Source organism: Manihot esculenta, chromosome 10, assembly GCF_001659605.2.
Source record: "Manihot esculenta cultivar AM560-2 chromosome 10, M.esculenta_v8, whole genome shotgun sequence".
Classification (NCBI taxonomy): domain Eukaryota; kingdom Viridiplantae; phylum Streptophyta; class Magnoliopsida; order Malpighiales; family Euphorbiaceae; genus Manihot; species Manihot esculenta.
Genome location: NC_035170.2, coordinates 3,785,190 through 3,802,283, shown reverse-complemented (window position 1 = coordinate 3,802,283; position 17,094 = coordinate 3,785,190). Strand labels below are relative to the sequence as shown.

At 29.8% G+C, this 17,094-nt stretch overlaps 3 protein-coding genes and 1 pseudogene across 4 annotated transcripts; 1 reads left to right on the top strand and 3 right to left on the bottom strand.

Moving 5' to 3' along the window:
- The first annotated feature begins 99 nt into the window (after positions 1–99).
- On the top strand, positions 100–1,631 carry LOC110624991 (annotated as a pseudogene).
- Positions 1,632–3,583: 1,952 nt separating this feature from the next.
- LOC110624848 (dirigent protein 25) lies at positions 3,584–4,564 on the bottom strand. Its single transcript, XM_021770246.2, has one exon. It carries the CDS (start codon positions 4,559–4,561, stop codon positions 3,677–3,679), a length of 885 nt encoding a protein of 294 aa, XP_021625938.1. The 5' UTR covers positions 4,562–4,564; the 3' UTR covers positions 3,584–3,676.
- A 35-nt stretch (positions 4,565–4,599) lies between these two features.
- Positions 4,600–11,208, bottom strand: LOC110624847. Of its 2 annotated transcripts, XM_043961011.1 has the most exons (5): positions 10,640–11,208; positions 7,696–9,416; positions 6,045–6,231; positions 5,316–5,938; positions 4,600–4,787 (listed from the first exon to the last, which is right to left on the bottom strand). In XM_043961011.1, exons 2-4 carry the CDS (start codon positions 9,379–9,381, stop codon positions 5,322–5,324), a joined length of 2,490 nt encoding a protein of 829 aa, XP_043816946.1. In that variant the 5' UTR covers positions 9,382–9,416; positions 10,640–11,208; the 3' UTR covers positions 4,600–4,787; positions 5,316–5,321. The 2 variants fall into 2 exon arrangements, with proteins under 2 accessions (XP_043816946.1, XP_021625937.1); XM_021770245.2 differs by lacking the exon at positions 4,600–4,787 and having other exon boundaries at positions 5,246–5,938; positions 10,640–11,207.
- Positions 11,209–15,053: 3,845 nt separating this feature from the next.
- LOC110625244 (WAT1-related protein At1g25270) lies at positions 15,054–17,094 on the bottom strand. The gene is made up of 7 exons (XM_021770848.2): positions 16,847–17,094; positions 16,705–16,767; positions 16,484–16,600; positions 16,118–16,370; positions 15,827–15,985; positions 15,487–15,638; positions 15,054–15,416 (listed from the first exon to the last, which is right to left on the bottom strand). Exons 1-7 carry the CDS (start codon positions 17,050–17,052, stop codon positions 15,182–15,184), a joined length of 1,185 nt encoding a protein of 394 aa, XP_021626540.1. The 5' UTR covers positions 17,053–17,094; the 3' UTR covers positions 15,054–15,181.

Genomic DNA, 17,094 nt, shown 5'->3' with positions numbered 1-17,094 from the left:
CCATTTTCTCACATTCTTCTTCATTTTCTATAAATTGATCAAACTTGGTAACCCTAGAAATTAAACATGGTCCAAACTACCATAAACTTGTAAATGACAATGGCCAAGAACCCTTTCATTTTAGCCATCATTGGTTTCCTCTTCTTCATGGCCATTATCAATCAATCCTTCTCAGCTAGAAATCTTGGCAATCCATCTCCATCTAATTCTCATCATAACCATAATCATCCCCAAATCACATTCCTAATGCCAAATGTTCTCAATGTGACATACCCTTTTCCAAACCCTAAAACCACTAAATTCACTACCCCAATTCCATTTTCTAAACCTCTTGGATATTTTCCTCCCAATGGAGGCATCCCTTTACCGCAATCCAACCCCGCATCGCTTGATTTTTCGAACGTTGGGATGTCGTTTCCAGTCAGTGCTACTCTGCAGGAAATGGAATTTGGAAGTGTGATTGAAATTGATGAAAACTTATTTGAAGAAACAACATATGGTTCGTTAGCGACAGGAAAAGCACAAGGAATGTTTGTTGCAAGCTCAGAAAATGGAACTAGTCATATAGTGGCAATGGTTGTGAAGTTTGGCGAGAGTGAGTCTGAAGATGGGTTGAATTTTTTTGGCGAGTACAAGAGAGATGTGCATGAGTCTCATATTGCAGTCATTGGAGGGACTGGGAAGTTTCAGGCTGCTAATGGCTATGCAGTGATTAAGGTTGTAGATGGAGACTCTAGTGTAGGGGAAGAAGAAAACAAAAGAAAGAAACTCCTTTCCTTCAATGTTTATCTCATAAGTTAGAAAAATTCTATTAGCTGCTTATCATACATATAATTTATCATAAGAATGTTAAAAAATTTATAATCATTCTTATTTTTCATTCTCACAATTTTATTTAAATAAGCTATCAAAGTTATTTCTATAACACGAGGGTGGTCACCGGAATCATTGCCCGGACAGACAGTAATCGCATCCCATTCTCTGTACCCAACAACAACTTCTTCCCACTCCAAGGTGGGGCTCCACTGCCCAACCTTAACAATATTAACAGCATTACAAAGCCCAAACACTGCCCCATTGATCACAGGCCTAAACCCTGGCCAAGCCAACAATGTTCTCCAAAACAGTGGCAACAACAACAACAACGTTGTCAACGGTAATAACCAACCATTTGTCACCGCCGGTCAGATCCTGGAAGGGTCCACACTGCAGAAAATCATGTTTGGGTCGATCACGGTCATCGATGACGAGTTTACAGAAAGCATGATGAGTTGGGATCTGCTATACTTGGCAGAGCACAGGGTTTTAGGAAAAAGTTGGCTGGACCCAGTCCATCAAAAATTCAAGACAGACAAGTGGATCCTGCATTATTAAAAATTCTTCCACCTAAGAATTTCTCAGTGTTTCTATTTGGCTAGCTCGCTGGATGGTACAAGCCCTACAATGGCACTGACGATTTTATTGCATGGAGTTGCTGAAGATAGTATTAGTTTCTTTGGGGTACACAGGACTACATCGCATGAATCGCAGATTGCGGTGGTTGGTGGCACCGGAAAGTATGAGAATGCAAAAGGGTAGCCACCGTTGAGACTCTTCCTCAGGTGGATCAGCACACGACGGACGGTGTTTGACGAAGTTGAAGAGCTGGAACATCAAGCTCAAATCTTGTAGAGCGTAAACAGATTGATAAATAATATGCTTAATTTTGTATATTTATATAAGTGCTTGTATTAAATTTATATATTTGTGTCTAATAATATATTTAATATATTTTATTTTTATTTTTAAATTATATTTTTATATTTAATAATATTATTAATTATAATAAATTAAATTTATTATTTTTATTATTATAATTTATATATATATATATATATATATATATATATATATATATATATAATTTTTTATTTTTCTATCATTACAGTATGTGTTTTTTTAATTTTTTATAATTTTTTAATATAATATATTAATCACAATAAAATAAAAAATTTAATATATATATTTTATTTTTAATAATAAATAAACTGAAAAAAATCAACATAATTAATTAATTAATATTATATATTTTTATTTTTATGTGAATAATAATATATTTGAGAAATAATAATAAATATGTGAGAGATTGTAAAAGTATTATAATTAACTCACACAAATTTATAATTTTTTATACGCTTTTAATTTTATTTCTATATAAATAATAATTAATATATATATATATATTAAATATAATTTATTATTTTTATCATCACTATTAATATATGACCTTTTGTTATAATAAGTATAATTTATTATATTAATTATTATTAACCTTTTATTTTTTTATTATTTTTTAATATAAAATATTATTAATATTGTAATAAAAATTTTATTATATTTTATTATTAAAAAAATATTATATTTTTATTTTAATAATAAATATAATATTAAAAATATATTTATAAAAATTAAATTTTAATATATATAAAGCTAAATTTTAAAATAAGTTAGAGAGAGATTGACCGGTGATATATTTAAATTTATGTAGTTATGTAAATAACATTATTAAAATTTATATATTTATATAAAGTGATATATTTAATATTTTTATTTTTATTTTTAAATTATATTTTTATATTTAATAATATTATTAATTAATATATTCATAATAAATGAAATTTATTATTTTTATTTTTATGATATATATATGACTTTTTATTTTTCTACTATATGACTTTTTAATTTTTTATAATTTTTTAATATAATATATTAATTATAATAAAATAAAAATTTTAATATATATATTTTATTTTTATTTATGTGAATAATTAATATTATAATCAATATTATTAATTAATTGATACTATATATTTTTCATGTAAATAATAATAAATATATAAAAAATTACTAGTACATAATTAACTTACATAATGATGTCATATAGCATAAATTTATAATTTTTATATATTTTTAATTTTAATTTTATATAAAATAATAATTAATATATATGTTAAATACTATTTATTATTTTTATCATCACTATTAATATATGATTTTTCGATTTTCTATATTTTGATATAATAAATACAATTTATTATATAAATTGTTACTAACTTTTTTATTTTTTATTACCTTTTAATATAATATATTATTATAATAAAAATTTCATAGTATTTTATTATTAAAATAATATTATATTTTTTATTAATATTAAAAATATATTTATAAAAATTAAATAATTATCCTATAGAAAATATAATTATATAGAATAAATTTATATAATAAATTAAAATTATTATAAAAAATATTAATTGTGATAAAATATAAAAAGAATTAAAGAATTAATAAAACTAATTGTATAAAATTTTATTCAATTTAAATAATTTATATAAAAAAATAAATAGAGATAAATAATTAACGTAAAATAATTAATGTAAAATAAAATAAATAAAATAGTGTTTTCAATACTTTAAATTAACCGTTATAAAAACAACTAAACTATTATAATTTATTATATTAATAATTGTGGTAATTTTAATTTTTTATTTTTTATAAAAATATAATTTTAATATATCCGTTTTATATGGAGCATAATATTTTCAGATCCATGAAAATAAACTGAAATTTCTCAAATTTTCACTCAACATGATTCACAGATTTTTCTTTGAATTATAACATAATACCCATCAAAATAGAATTAATAACTAACATAAACAGTAAAGTGCAACAAGCTCTCAACACCATCAGTCTCATGCTGATTAGTAGCAGGGAAGGTCTTACCAATGGCGAAGCCCTTAGCATTAACATATTTTCCAGTGCCACCCATAATAGCAAGCTGAGACTCAGACACAGCAGTCCTATGAACTCCGAAAAATATAAGGCTGTCCTCATAATGCCCATTCTGAAACATAGCTGTAAATGCCATGGTTTGGCTGGTACCATCCACAGAACTAGCCACATAGAACCCTTGAGCCCTGCCTACAAATCCTGACCTTAGATCATGCCCTTCGGTTAGTTCATCGTCGATCACAGTAATCGTTCCGAACATGAGTTGTTGAAGAGTGGATGGAAGTTGGTCTCCATTGACAACCGGGAAGTTAAATCCATTGTTGATCAAGTTATTGTTCCCATTGTTTTGAACAACATTTGCTGTGGTTCCACTGAGGCCTGTAAGGAATGGGAGGTTATTGTTGTTTATAAGGCCATTATTGTTGTTGTTTTGGGGCACCCCATTATCCACTGGAAGGACTGCCCCGTTGGGTTTGGCGAACGGGAGTTGACCGCTGACTGCTGGATTGTTGACTATGCCGGTGACTGCTCTGGCTGTGGGGTTTGACCCGCCAAGAATGTCATGCATGAAGAAGGTTAAGGTATTGCCAGAGTTGACTGTTGAAGCAGTAGTAGTTGCAGCTACACTAGGATTAGGTTGTAATGATGTAGGGAGCGGCTGCGGGGACACCACCGGAACTGGTGGTTCTTCAACTAGCTTCCGAGCTGAGGCGGCAACAGTGAGGGCAAGGAATATAAGGTAGACTGTGGCCTTGGCTTTGTTTATGATAAAGAGAAAGCTGTGGCAATCCATGAAATAGATAAAGCAGGCAAATAACAGCAGCTCCCTTGATGCTCTCTTGATGCATTGAAGGGATTGCCAATTTTTGTATAAATAGCTAGAGTTTTGAGCTGTAAAATGGGAGTTGATGGGATGGAGTTGGTAGATGAACTTCTAATTTTCAGTGTTTTGGTTGGGAACGAAAAGAAGTTTGCATTCAGGTTTGGAAAGTGGCATGTGAATACCAGGTTTAGCTCACCTAAACAAAGCGACAACTTCATGGGCAAAAATGAAACATCATGAATCAGAGACAAAAAAGTAATCATCATGGAAGCATGTCCTAAGATTTCAAGATGCATTGCTGGTGAAGAAAGAGAAGTATATATTATCATTACATAGTGATCAGCAAATCCTCACAAGTTCAGAAACACAAGTATAACATCACAAATAAAATCACAGGCTGTACAATTGCATGCAAGAAGTTATGGACAGAAAATAGCTAACTTAAAACGAAGAACAGAAAAACCTAAGAAGAACAGGGCACATGTATATTCATCATTTCTTTTTATGAAAAACTACACGAATATTGACTACCCAATTTCAAATCTCACTCTATCAAAAAATTTCCTATATATATCTCTCTCGTGGTTCAAAAAAAAAAAGAACACAAACTAGGAAAAAAACAAACACAACATTCCTCTTCTTCTCTTTCTCTAGTTAAAAAAAAAAAAAAAAAAAAAAATCTATATGCAATGTAGTTCTGATAATATATCAAAAGCAAAAATACCGTCTATCAAAAACTCTCCATGCTAACATCTGCTACTAGCTCATCAATCAAAGAATTCTCTATTTCTCTGCCAATGATCTGAATATCATCTCCCAACTCCATCCACCCATCATGTTTTCCTAGAAACTTCTCAGATTCCTTCCTTGCTTCCTTTTCCTGGTTAACCAGTAACATCCACAGCTCCTCCTCAATCATGTCAGGCCTTCGACTAAAATTAAACCTTCTTGCCACAGATTTTTTCCATGTCAGCACACCCATGGATAGCTGCAAAATCTCCATCAGCCCAGGATTAATGCGATCAAATAGAAGCCTCCTTTCTGATCTTTTCCAGGATATCTGCTCACCATACCTTTTCTCCAGGATCTCAAAGACAGAAGAACTGATTGGGAATTCCTGAGAGTGAGAGTTTCTGTTGTGAAAAGCTGCCTCAGCTAACACATCAACGAGATAGGAGAAATCCCTACTCTCTTCGACCCTGAACAATCTCATCAGGCCTTGATTTTCTTCAGAATCATTTACAGATCCTTCCCCATTATCTTCATCACTAGACACCACCATGCTGGATCCTTCAGAGTATGCCTCAGATGTCTCTGACTGTAGGAGTTCAAGTTGCGTATGCAAACCTAGCAAAAAGAAGGATCTATAAAAAATATATATATGGAAAAGAAGGGGAAAACCTAAAGGAAATAAATTTTAATAATTTAGAAGCAGCAGCGCTAGTTTGCTAACCATGTAAGGAAGCATTCACTCCTTTAAAAGAGTCAGAGCTAGAAAAAATCTCCTTTCCGTAAAATGGTTCCAGTACTGAATTTGGACTAGGTTGATAAGCCTCCTCGAAGCTCATCACTGATTCTGGGCCTGTGCAAGAGATTGGTGAGGAAACAGACTCTTCTTCAAAGATATCATTGGAAAATTCCTGCAATGTTATGAAATAACTTAAAATAAGCAAGAAGCATAGAAACTTTCAAATACATATGAAAAAATGGGGAGGAACTATCCAAAAAAATGTGCAGAGAAGAAACGATAATCACTTAGTGCTTATGAGAAATATCTTTTTTTTTAATGATTTCATAAGCAAGGTAACTAATTGATTAATATAACATCAAGATGACAGACAAACAATTCTTAGTTATATGGCCTTGTGCTAACAGCTTCACCTCAGATGATAAGTAATAAATTTCACTAGGGGGATCTATAAGCCAAATAAAGAAATTTGAAGAGTCTAAAATTATTTAATTCTCAAGAACAAGACAAATTTGTTAAAAAAGAAAATCTCACAGAAAATTTCCCAATCCCCATAACCTCTCTACTGTTTCTCTGCATCCAGAAACTCCATATCAGTATAATGCAGCACTTATCCGATTCTCAAGCCTGGTCCTAAAAACAAGAATCACATACCATCCTTCTAATAGACGCAATACTGTACAGGGGACGTTATTTGACTCTAAACAAAGCCCTATATTTCCTAAATTATTTTTCAACTGCACAAAGAACTAAAAGGCTGTCCATGATTCTTCATTTTGGTTTCACATAAAAAATGGGGTAGCATATGCAAAACAATGCATGATGTGAATCCTAGAAAGAGAAACAGTCAACTCAAAAGCTTTTTGTATTTCACTTCATTGCGGCAAACACTCAAGTATTTGCAAGACAATATGAAGCTGATAAATGAACCAAACTACATAACTCCAGATTCAGCTCAATCAAGCAAAAGAACTCAAGATTATTACAACAAAGAAAAGGAGTAAAAATGTCATAGATGAACAGATGTATTTTCACATAATTCATGTTTAATAAGTTATTCTCCACATGCTTATACCATTTGACAAAGTAAAGAAATTTGTATGCAAGAACAACACATGAATGGCTTCAATCCTGGATTCCATCAATATGCTCTATTTTTAAGCCTGTAAATGCTTTGCTATGCTTAGGGTTTTGTTTTAGTTTCTTTCTTCAAAACCAATTAAACACTAATTCTGAATGTTTGTATTATATCATGCTAGGTATTATTATAAAATATAATCTGAGGTACAATAAGATATATTTTTGCAACAAGACAGAATATGTGCTAATTATTATAGCAAATTGTGTACCATTAGAGAATTTCTTATGAGTTATGACAAGAGGGGACGGGAGTAAAATTTTGGCACAGGATCCTATAGGATCTCCACCAAACTAAACATATTTGGTTCCGTTTAGCTCAGTCCTAACTTCACAGAGTTCAAGCCAGGAAAAGACCAGGCCAAGTTTGGAACCAGGATTATACAAATTTTGTTTGCAAAAGAATAGAGTTACAAGGGACATAAACTGCCCTGGATATGTGCTAAAAAAGGACCATTCCTAGGTATCAAGTGTATTTCACAAGCAAGATGCAACAAACCTGTTGAACTGAACTATCTTGGATATGGCAATAAGAATCTTCCTCTCTTATCGACAAGACAGAGTTTCTTGATTCAAATTGATGTCCAGGATGATCCTCTCTCCATCCTTCATTCTTGAGTCCCTCCTGCTTCATCCAAATATCTTGTGAAGTCTGATTGTTTTGCCCAGAGGACTTAGCAACTGCTGAAACTTGGCCACCCGAATCCTTCTCCTTGAGTTTGCACTCCATTTCATTCTGAACCACACAATTATGTCCAACTGGGCTAATGTTTTCTACCTCCAAACAAGGAAAACGTTGAGACTTTTTATAGCTGGAGTCTGAGCTTCTAAATTCTGAACTATCATCTTTCTGGTCAAAATCTTGCTCTCTTAACTTGTTCTGTATCAAATTGACAGACTCAAAGTCACTTGCACGCCTGCTATTTTCAAGAGGTTCATGGCTTGTCCTGGTATTGGGACTTCCAACTTCATTAAAGTATGCAAGAAGGGACCTGGATCTCGGTAAGTCACGGATAAACTCATGACTCACATCACTGCTTATGCCTAGAGTATCGTAGTTTCTTTTGGTCATCTTCCACCTTTCAGAGATTGGCTTCTTGGCTTCCCTGACCACATTTGATCCATCTGAATTAAAAAACTGTCCCTTCCTATCAGATAAAATGGGAGTCGAGAGCACTGTTAACTCAGATTCTTTTGCACAGAGGCCACTACCACTAATTTCAGAACTTGATTCCTCAAAGGGCATGCTACCTATGTTGCGCCCCACTTTTCTGGTTCTTTCCCTCAAAAATCTAGACCTTGGCTTAACAATTCCCACGCCATCTGCCAAGTTTTTACCCCTTTTCACTTGAGAATATAAATCCCCATTGCAAGAACTTAGAATATCTTTTTGCTTTCCGTTACCCGGATAAGATACATAATGAGAAAAGGATCTCAAAGCACTATCTGCCTTTCCCAGGTTCGGTTTTGGAACAACAATTGTGGAAGTTGGGAGAAATGATCTGTTATTTGCCTTGAATTTTGATCTTGAAAACTTGTTCATATCATCAATTAAAACGTCTCCTATTCCAAGACCATTCTGAACTATATTTAGAGAGTTGACATGCCCTCGTTCACTTTTCCTCCTAAATTTCCTGCACATGCTAATCTTTCTGCTGTAAGAAGCACTTGGTGACTTTAAGACTCTAACACATCCTGACTGCAAGCTCGAACGCACATCATTTGGCTGATTGACTTTCTTGGTGATACGCAAATCTGGTCTCTGGAGGTGTTTTAGAATATTGATCATCTCTGAATCAATAGCTGCTAACGGTTCATTAGAATCCTTTGAACTTCTTAGTTTCTTATCCCATGAAACATGATGTGCTTCTGTGACTTTCATCTTGACCCCAGATGAATCCAAATGCAGTTCCCTCTTTTGAACTGGCGTGTTAGGTTGCTTCTTTTTCCTCAGTGTTTGTAAGAATACAGCATTATGTCCATCCTGATCTTCAGAATTCAAATTAAATGAATGACGCTCTGGACATTTCTCTCTGATACCAATAGAAGCAGCCTTGCAGAGATAATTCTCAGAGAGAACTCTTGGTTTCTTTTGAATAGGCTGCTGAGGTCGCATTTCATCCAACCCCATTAATCTTGCCATGACACTTGGTGCAGCCTGTTTAGATTCCCTTTTTGTTGACATTTCTTTGAAGCACTTCAGAAAATACAATGATGCACCTGCATCAAACAAAAAGAGAAAAGCTATTTGAAGAAGGAAATAAATTTATTGTTATAGCCTAACTCTTCAATATTTTCCTCCTCTTCATTATTTGCTATGCAAAATAAAGCAGCAAACATCTGCAAAACAATATGCTAATAAGCTGCTCAATCTAACTTCCTAAGTGATAGTGCTATCAACTAACTAATTTGGACGACGACTCCCAGGAATCCAGGCTCCCGGCTTCTTGGAAATGATTCTTCAATATTTCAATGAAAATGAAAAGCATTTATGTGCACAGAAAATAAGCAAATATGCCAAAGATTTACAAAAAGAAGGGCCAAGAAATGGCGCATATAACGAAAGACGGACTCTAAATACAATCATGAAAGGCCAGTAATAAAAAAATTTTTTGATTCATGAAAGGAAACATATTTAAAACACCATAACATAAACATAAAAAGTGAAGTAAATAGCACAAAGAATTCTAAGCCTGAACACAAGCATCCCTTTTTCTTCCTTTCCCAGATTAAACCTAAACAAATCAAAACAAAAGGTTGGATTTTGCTTTTGAAAATGCCTCAGATAATGGAATCACAGCAGGCCAGACAATATCTATCAACTTTGAAGAGAATAAAGAAAAGGGAAAAAAATGAAACGAAAATAAAATAGAAGGTAATTAAAAAAAGAAAAGAAAAGAAAAAGAAACTGCAAGTGAAACCAACTGACAGGATTAAGGGACCAAACCTGAAGCCAAAAGGTAATTTAGAAATCCCAGACGCATCAAATCCATTAAAGGCAAGAAGTAAAAGTTGCAGGAATTCAAACATGCAGAAACAAAATCATTAAAATAGTTTCTTTTGGTAAGCAATAATTAGAACAACATAGAAACAAGTGTAAAGTTGAGTACAGCTATCATCACTTGAATAGTAGATACAATAAATTCCAATTACAAAATGGTGAAAAATAAAACTAAAGTTCCACCAATGAACTGCCATAATATCAACAACAAACAACGATAATAGCCATCTATGGTTTTATTTCATCATAAAACAAAATGATTCTGATGAAATCCCACTACAGAACAAAAAATAAATTACCCACTTTAACAGCACACTCCAAAATGAAATCACACGGAATAATCACAATCGCAACGCCGCCGCTCACCCCCCTCCCCATCCCAAAAAATAAAAAGAAAAATAAAACAGAATTAATCACACAGAAAAGGGAAAAGAGAAGGGACCTTCTTCGGAGATCTTCCAATTAAGATTGGAATCTTAACTTCTTCTGGGTACCCAGAACCCGATTTCTCCACCGCATGCAAAAAACTTGAATCAGGATCGTCTCCAATCGTTCTAAATAAAATGTTTAAGTAAATAAAACAATCTTTAGATCACTCTCAAATGTTGATTATAAATCAAGAAAAGAAACAGACACGCCGAAACATTGAAAAACAATTTATAGTCAACAGATACGAATACAAAGAAAATGGTCCAAACCAATTGAATTTAGCAAATTTGAACACGCAAAAAAAATTTTTAAAAAAAACAAAAAAAATATGTCTAAGACCCAAAACAGAAATCGGGTATTTTTCTCCTTCCTCGTTCTTGATAAATCAATCCAGGGACAAAAATAAAGAATAAAAAAGAAATGAAAAGAACCTTAATCATTAAAAGAAAGAAAGATAATGGAGGAAAGAGAGAGAGAAACGTTAAATTAAAAAATTATTTACAAAGAACACGGAAATGTGGGGTTCAATTTTCTGTCGTTTCGTGGATTTACGCGCGCAGCGTTGATGTCAGTGTTCGCGTACTTGGCGCTAAAGTGATACGATCTTCGTTGTTTAATGGTGGAATTTTACTATTTCAACTCATATTTCTTCTACTTCCAGATTTGTTGTTGACATTTTTGCTTTGACTTTACTGGAGTGGAGAGAGTTTTTGTTTTTTTCCAGGTGTGGAGACATATTCGCATCTTTATTTACGTAGTATGAGAAAAATACAGTCACGTGATTTGCATGTGAATTAGGTTTTCTAAAATTAGGGTTTGATAACCAATCATTGGAGTGAGATGAGACCATTTGAATTGGGCCCAGGCCCAGAACTCCTCCACATGGCTTGCAGTCATTGGATTTCCTGGGAAGATTAAAAAAGAAAATTAGGATAATTTACAGTATAATCCTGAGATTTAATAAAATATATAATTTAATTCTTGCTAATTTAACAGTAAATAATTTAGTTTCTGATTTTTATTAAAATTATTTTTCTTTTAAGTTTATGAAAAATTCATTAATTGAGGCTTCAAATTTAATAGATATTTGTGTATGGAGTGTTATTGAAGTAAAAATTCTCCTTGCATTTTTGGACACTGCCTTCTCTTCTCAAACCAGCATTTATGAAATGATTACAATTGTTTAATTTGATGATTAACGCCAAATCCAGCTCATCCTACATCTCCACTCTCATAATTTATTGTTGCCCACTTCCACAGGTTTCAACATTATGCCTAATTAAAGGGCTTACTTAGACCAAAATCAATGATTTCGATTAAGATTTATGAGAATGGGAATTGAAATTGCAGTCTCAAATTTTGACGGTGAAATCTAACTATTCAATTTTTTTAATTTAAAAAAAAATGATATTTCCAACTCAGTAACTTAAAAAGACATATTCTCTAATTATGTTGGAGATTGAACACACTCATTGCACATCCTGATCTTAAAAATGCAAATAAGTGAAATACTCGCAAAAATCACTGTACCAAACTCTGATTAATATAATTAAAAGGGAAACACTTAAGAATTTTTAATGGAGGAAGCTTTTTTTCATTATTTATTGGGAGGCAAATGTCTCCCTTTTCTTTTCTGAACGATGTGGGACTTCAATCCCACTTGGTTCCACATCGTTTCCCTTTTTATTATTTTTTATTTTTTAATTTTTAATTTTACATTTTAATTCTTAAAATAAATTTATGATATATTAAAATTCATTATAATTTATAAATTTTGAAGTATATTTTTAATTAAAAATATCACTTTATGATATAAATTTAAGTAATCATATAATAAAACTAAAATATTTTAAAATTTTAAATTTATTATTGTATATATATCTAGTTAGTTAAAATTTTATTTATTAACATGGTAAATTAACTTTATTAATATAAATTTCATTATAATATAATTATAATTATTTATTTTAATATATACCAATAAAATGTCATACAACTATATATTTATATATTTGCATTGCATATTTAATTTTTTAGTATATACGTATTCAATACATTATATATTAATTCATTTATATATTAATTAATTCATAATATTTTTTTTATATGCGAATGATAAATATTTCAATAATAAATTTAAAAGTGATTAAAATTTTTTATATGATAAAATTAATCTTAAAAGATTTAAAATTTTTTATATACTTTTTTTTACACTCATAAATTTAATCTGGTGAAAAGTGTATTTGAGTAAATATGAGAGATCTCATATTCTATTTTTTCAATTCTCAATTCTCAGTTAAAAAAAATATATATATAATATAAGATGAATTAATTTTATTTTAAAAAATTTATTATTAAAAATAAATAATAAAATGTTTTAAAAATTAATATATTTTTTGCATTGATATATTTAATCTGATAATAAGTGTATTTGAGTAAATTTAAATAGTCTCTAGTTTTACTCTCCAATTTTCAATTCCGAGTTAAAAATATATATATATTTTTATTTTTAAAAATTTATTATTAAAAATAAATAACATAAAATAAATTAATATCTATTTTAAAAATTAATAATTAAAAATAAATAATAAATAATATTTAGAAACTAATAATCATTTATCTCGAAAATTTTATCATTAAAAACATATATAATATATATATGTTATTTATTTTTAATATATAATAAAAAACATATATAATAATATTTAGAAACAGATAAATTTTATCATTTATCTCGAAAATTTATTATTAATTAATTTTTTTATAATTTTAATTATTAAATATTATAAAAAAATTTAAAACATATATAATATATATAAATTAATTAATAAATTTTTTATAAATTTAAAAGATTAATTAATAAATTTTTTAAAATTATAAAAAATTAAATAATAAAATATTTAATAATTAAAATTAATTAAATAATTTATTAATAAATATTTTAATTATTAAAAATATTTTAATATATTTTTTAAAATCAAAAAATCATTTGATAAATTTTTTTATATTATAAAATTTAAATAATATTTTTCTTAAAAGAAAAGTAAAAATTAATTTTATTTTGGCAGCCGACAGTGGGTGGCTTTAAGCAAAAAAAAAAAGAATGACAGCAATAAACATCCCTATCAGTGTACAAAGACGTGATGAGAAGTGGGATTCTCACGCTTCAGGTGGAAAAAGATTGTAAAAAATAATGACCTTATAAATAATTAATTTTAATTTCCTGTAATTTTAGGATTTGTATAATTAGAATACGATGGTCTGGAAGTTAAAAAGGTTGAGTTGGGCCTTTCTATTCATTAAAGAGAAGTTGCCCAAATATCTTTTGTCCGCTTAGTATGGAAACTGAGTCGAAAACCACTTTACCCAATATTCATCTCTTGCCTTACTTCACCACAAAAAAAAATAGTTTCTGATTATTTTTATTATTAATAAATTAATTTTATTATTTTTAAAAATTTATTAAAATATTTTTATATATATTTTTAATAAAATAATCTTTTTTTTCGTTAAAATAAATGAATAATAAAAGATAAAATTTTTAATATTTTATTTTACTTTTAAATAAAACTTTTTATTCAGTTTTTAGATATTATTATTAACAATAAATCGGTCTATATATTTTTTAAAATTATTAAAAATTTTTTATATTTTATTAAATTTATTAAAATATTTTTATTTTTTTTTATCAATAAAGTAGTCCATTTTCCTCTCATCCTCAAAAAGAAAAGAGAAAAAATGAAGAAGAGTTCTCTTCCTGTTTTTGAAAAAAGAAGAATAATCAAAATAAAAAAAAAGAATCAAAATTAGAAAAGAAGAAGAGAATGAGGCATCTGATGAAGAAAAAACAAGAGGATAAAGCGTCTAGACGAAGAAGAAAAGAAAGTGTCAAAAAGAAAAAACAGAAGAAGAGAGATAATTTAATTTTTTATTATCTTTTTAATGATAAAAATAAATGAAAAGATAATTTTTTTGATAAATAAAAAAGATAAAAATCTTTTAATAGATTTTTGAAAATGCTGACTCGTTAGTAATATTTAAGAATTAAATAGTAAATTTTTTAAAAATTAAAAATATAATTATTAAATTTCATTAGGAATTAATTGGTAATTAATAGATAATCAGTTAATAAAAATTTTACTGTAATCACATTGATATTGCCTCAAAAGTGACCTCCGCTAGCTTTATATATTAAGCTAGTGTATTGCATGGTTAAAAATTCCGCCACTGTTTTTGTTACCCACTATTATTTTTTTAATTATTAAATATGATTAATAGCAGATAATTAAATTATAATGGGTAGCTGATAATAAATTCATAATAAAATATTATTATTAGCATGTAAAATAATTAATAAAAATATGATACTTTGCTGCTTGTAAGCAAAATTTTATTTGATTATCATTAATTAATAAATAATAATAATAAAAATAAAAAAAGCAGATGCATAAATAATTTCCAATTTGCCCAAGCTTGGTGGCAATTGGAAATTGGAACAATGGCGAGACCACGGTCTGCGAATTTTTTTTTGTTAATTGCTTCTTTGTAAATCTTATTATTTATCTTGTTTTTGTAAAAAATCGTCAGCCGTCGTCATGTCTTTATTGCAATGTTCAACGTTGGAGTGATTGTTGTCATTATCATTTTTGAGAGAAGAAACAACCACCTCAATCTTTTCAGTTTCTTGGAAGGTTCTTAATGGAACAAGTTGACTCACTTTCTTCATCTCTTTGTTTTTGCCCCATAGTACAGCATATAAACCACACACTATCAATGCTGCTCCTCCCATACTGCAAAAATTTTTAATAATTCAAGTATATATATTCTTATTAATAAAGAAAATTAAGAAAATCTATATACCTTCCCACGTGTAGATTTTCATTAAGTAGTATAGATCCAGCCAAGGCAGTACACACAAGCATTAGAGGGCTAAAGATGGAGACAAACAGTGGACCTTTCTTGCGCACACACCATATTACAAGAGTGGTCATCAGGCCAGCTATAAACATTCCCTGCAATTTCAACCAAAAACACTATTTAATCTCTCTTTTAAAAAATACGCTAAATAGTCTTTATAAAAAAAATAATAAAATTTCGATATTTTAATTATATTAACAATTTAAATAGATGAAATAACCGTATTCACAGATTTAGTCTAGCAATAAATTATGTATATAGATATATAAATAAATAAATTTACCGCATATATTGTCGTGAGCAACCTTATATTCCAGCCTAGCTTCCATGCACTCCAATCTTTCTCAATGCAAATAGCATAAACAGTGGCTTGAATTGATCCCATTAATGACATTAAAGCTGTGCTTGAATATGGATATGGATATGTTGCACTCATCTTAGCCTAACGCCAGAAATATAATTTAGTTAATTTTTTTTATAAGGAGAAAATGTTTTATTATATAAATATAAAATTAATTAAGGCAATTATATAAAAACTTGTAAGAACCATAATCAGTGATTATAACAGAATCACCTGAACGATTAACCACAAAGCATAGCCGATGGAATTGCCCGAAGCTAATAAACAACCTAAGATATGAGATGATGAAGATGAAGCCAAGTGGGTTTGATGAGATTGATGATGTTTCAGAAGATTAATATTTGTTTTCCAAACGTTAATTTCTGGTCCTTTGTAGAAGGTCAGTAGCATAGCTCCACTAATTCCCATTACTGTCCCTAACACTTTTGCTTTTCCTGCTGGAGTTTTTAATCCCACTATCTCAAGCCTAAAATTCACATGAAGAAGAATGATTAGCTTTGTAATTAATTAGTTGAAGAAAATTAATAATCCTGCTTTGAAAAATGGAGAAATTAAATAAGAATTATTAAGTTATAATACCCAAAAGAGATGGCTAAGATGAAGGTAATTGCTGGTACAAGATTAAAAATGGCAGTAGCAAATGTGGGAGATATCAAGACTAAACTTTCCAAGTACAGATTTTGAGATAATGATCCCCTGCAATCAAATATTGTAATTAAATCAAGGGTGAAAATGCAAACTTACAAATAAATGAGGATGATACTGTAATTAAGGAAAATGAGTTTGGCAGAAAATATTACCCAAATAACCCACAAAGAAACGCTTGAAAAAGTACTGTCCATGTAAGTTTAGTTATACTCTTTCTGTGAATCCAAACAAGTTAGATCAAAATCAAAGAAAATAAGACAAACAAGGAAGAAGAAATAGAGAGAGAATTGTTACTTCTCAAAGTAGAGAGCAAGAGGAATCATGAAAACAGTAGCAAAAATATATCTGTAGGCAGCAATGATCCTGGCGCTCATTCCATTGCTGATTGCTAATTTATAGAGCACATTAACACCACCGTACGCCACTTGAACCACCACCATCACCACCACCGGCTTCAACCCATTCACCAACTCATAAAACTCCATCAACGTCTTCATCATCAATAATAAAAACAAGAATATGAAGGAACTGTTATCTACTGA

Excerpts from the sequence above, each read along its gene's own strand:
- LOC110624847 (XM_043961011.1), bottom strand. The coding sequence starts at position 9,381 with ATGTCAACAAAAAGGGAATCTAAACAGGCTGCACCAAGTGTCATGGCA. Across the intron at positions 6,232-7,695 it reads AAGATAGTTCAGTTCAACAG|GAATTTTCCAATGATATCTT; the intron begins GTTTGTTGCATC and ends ATAACATTGCAG. Across the intron at positions 5,939-6,044 it reads AGTGAATGCTTCCTTACATG|GTTTGCATACGCAACTTGAA; the intron begins GTTAGCAAACTA and ends TCTTTTTGCTAG.
- LOC110624848 (XM_021770246.2), bottom strand. The coding sequence starts at position 4,561 with ATGGATTGCCACAGCTTTCTCTTTATCATAAACAAAGCCAAGGCCACA.
- LOC110625244 (XM_021770848.2), bottom strand. The coding sequence starts at position 17,052 with ATGATGAAGACGTTGATGGAGTTTTATGAGTTGGTGAATGGGTTGAAG. Across the intron at positions 16,601-16,704 it reads TTTCTTTGTGGGTTATTTGG|GGGATCATTATCTCAAAATC; the intron begins GTAATATTTTCT and ends ATTTGATTGCAG. Across the intron at positions 16,371-16,483 it reads ATCTTAGCCATCTCTTTTGG|GCTTGAGATAGTGGGATTAA; the intron begins GTATTATAACTT and ends TGTGAATTTTAG.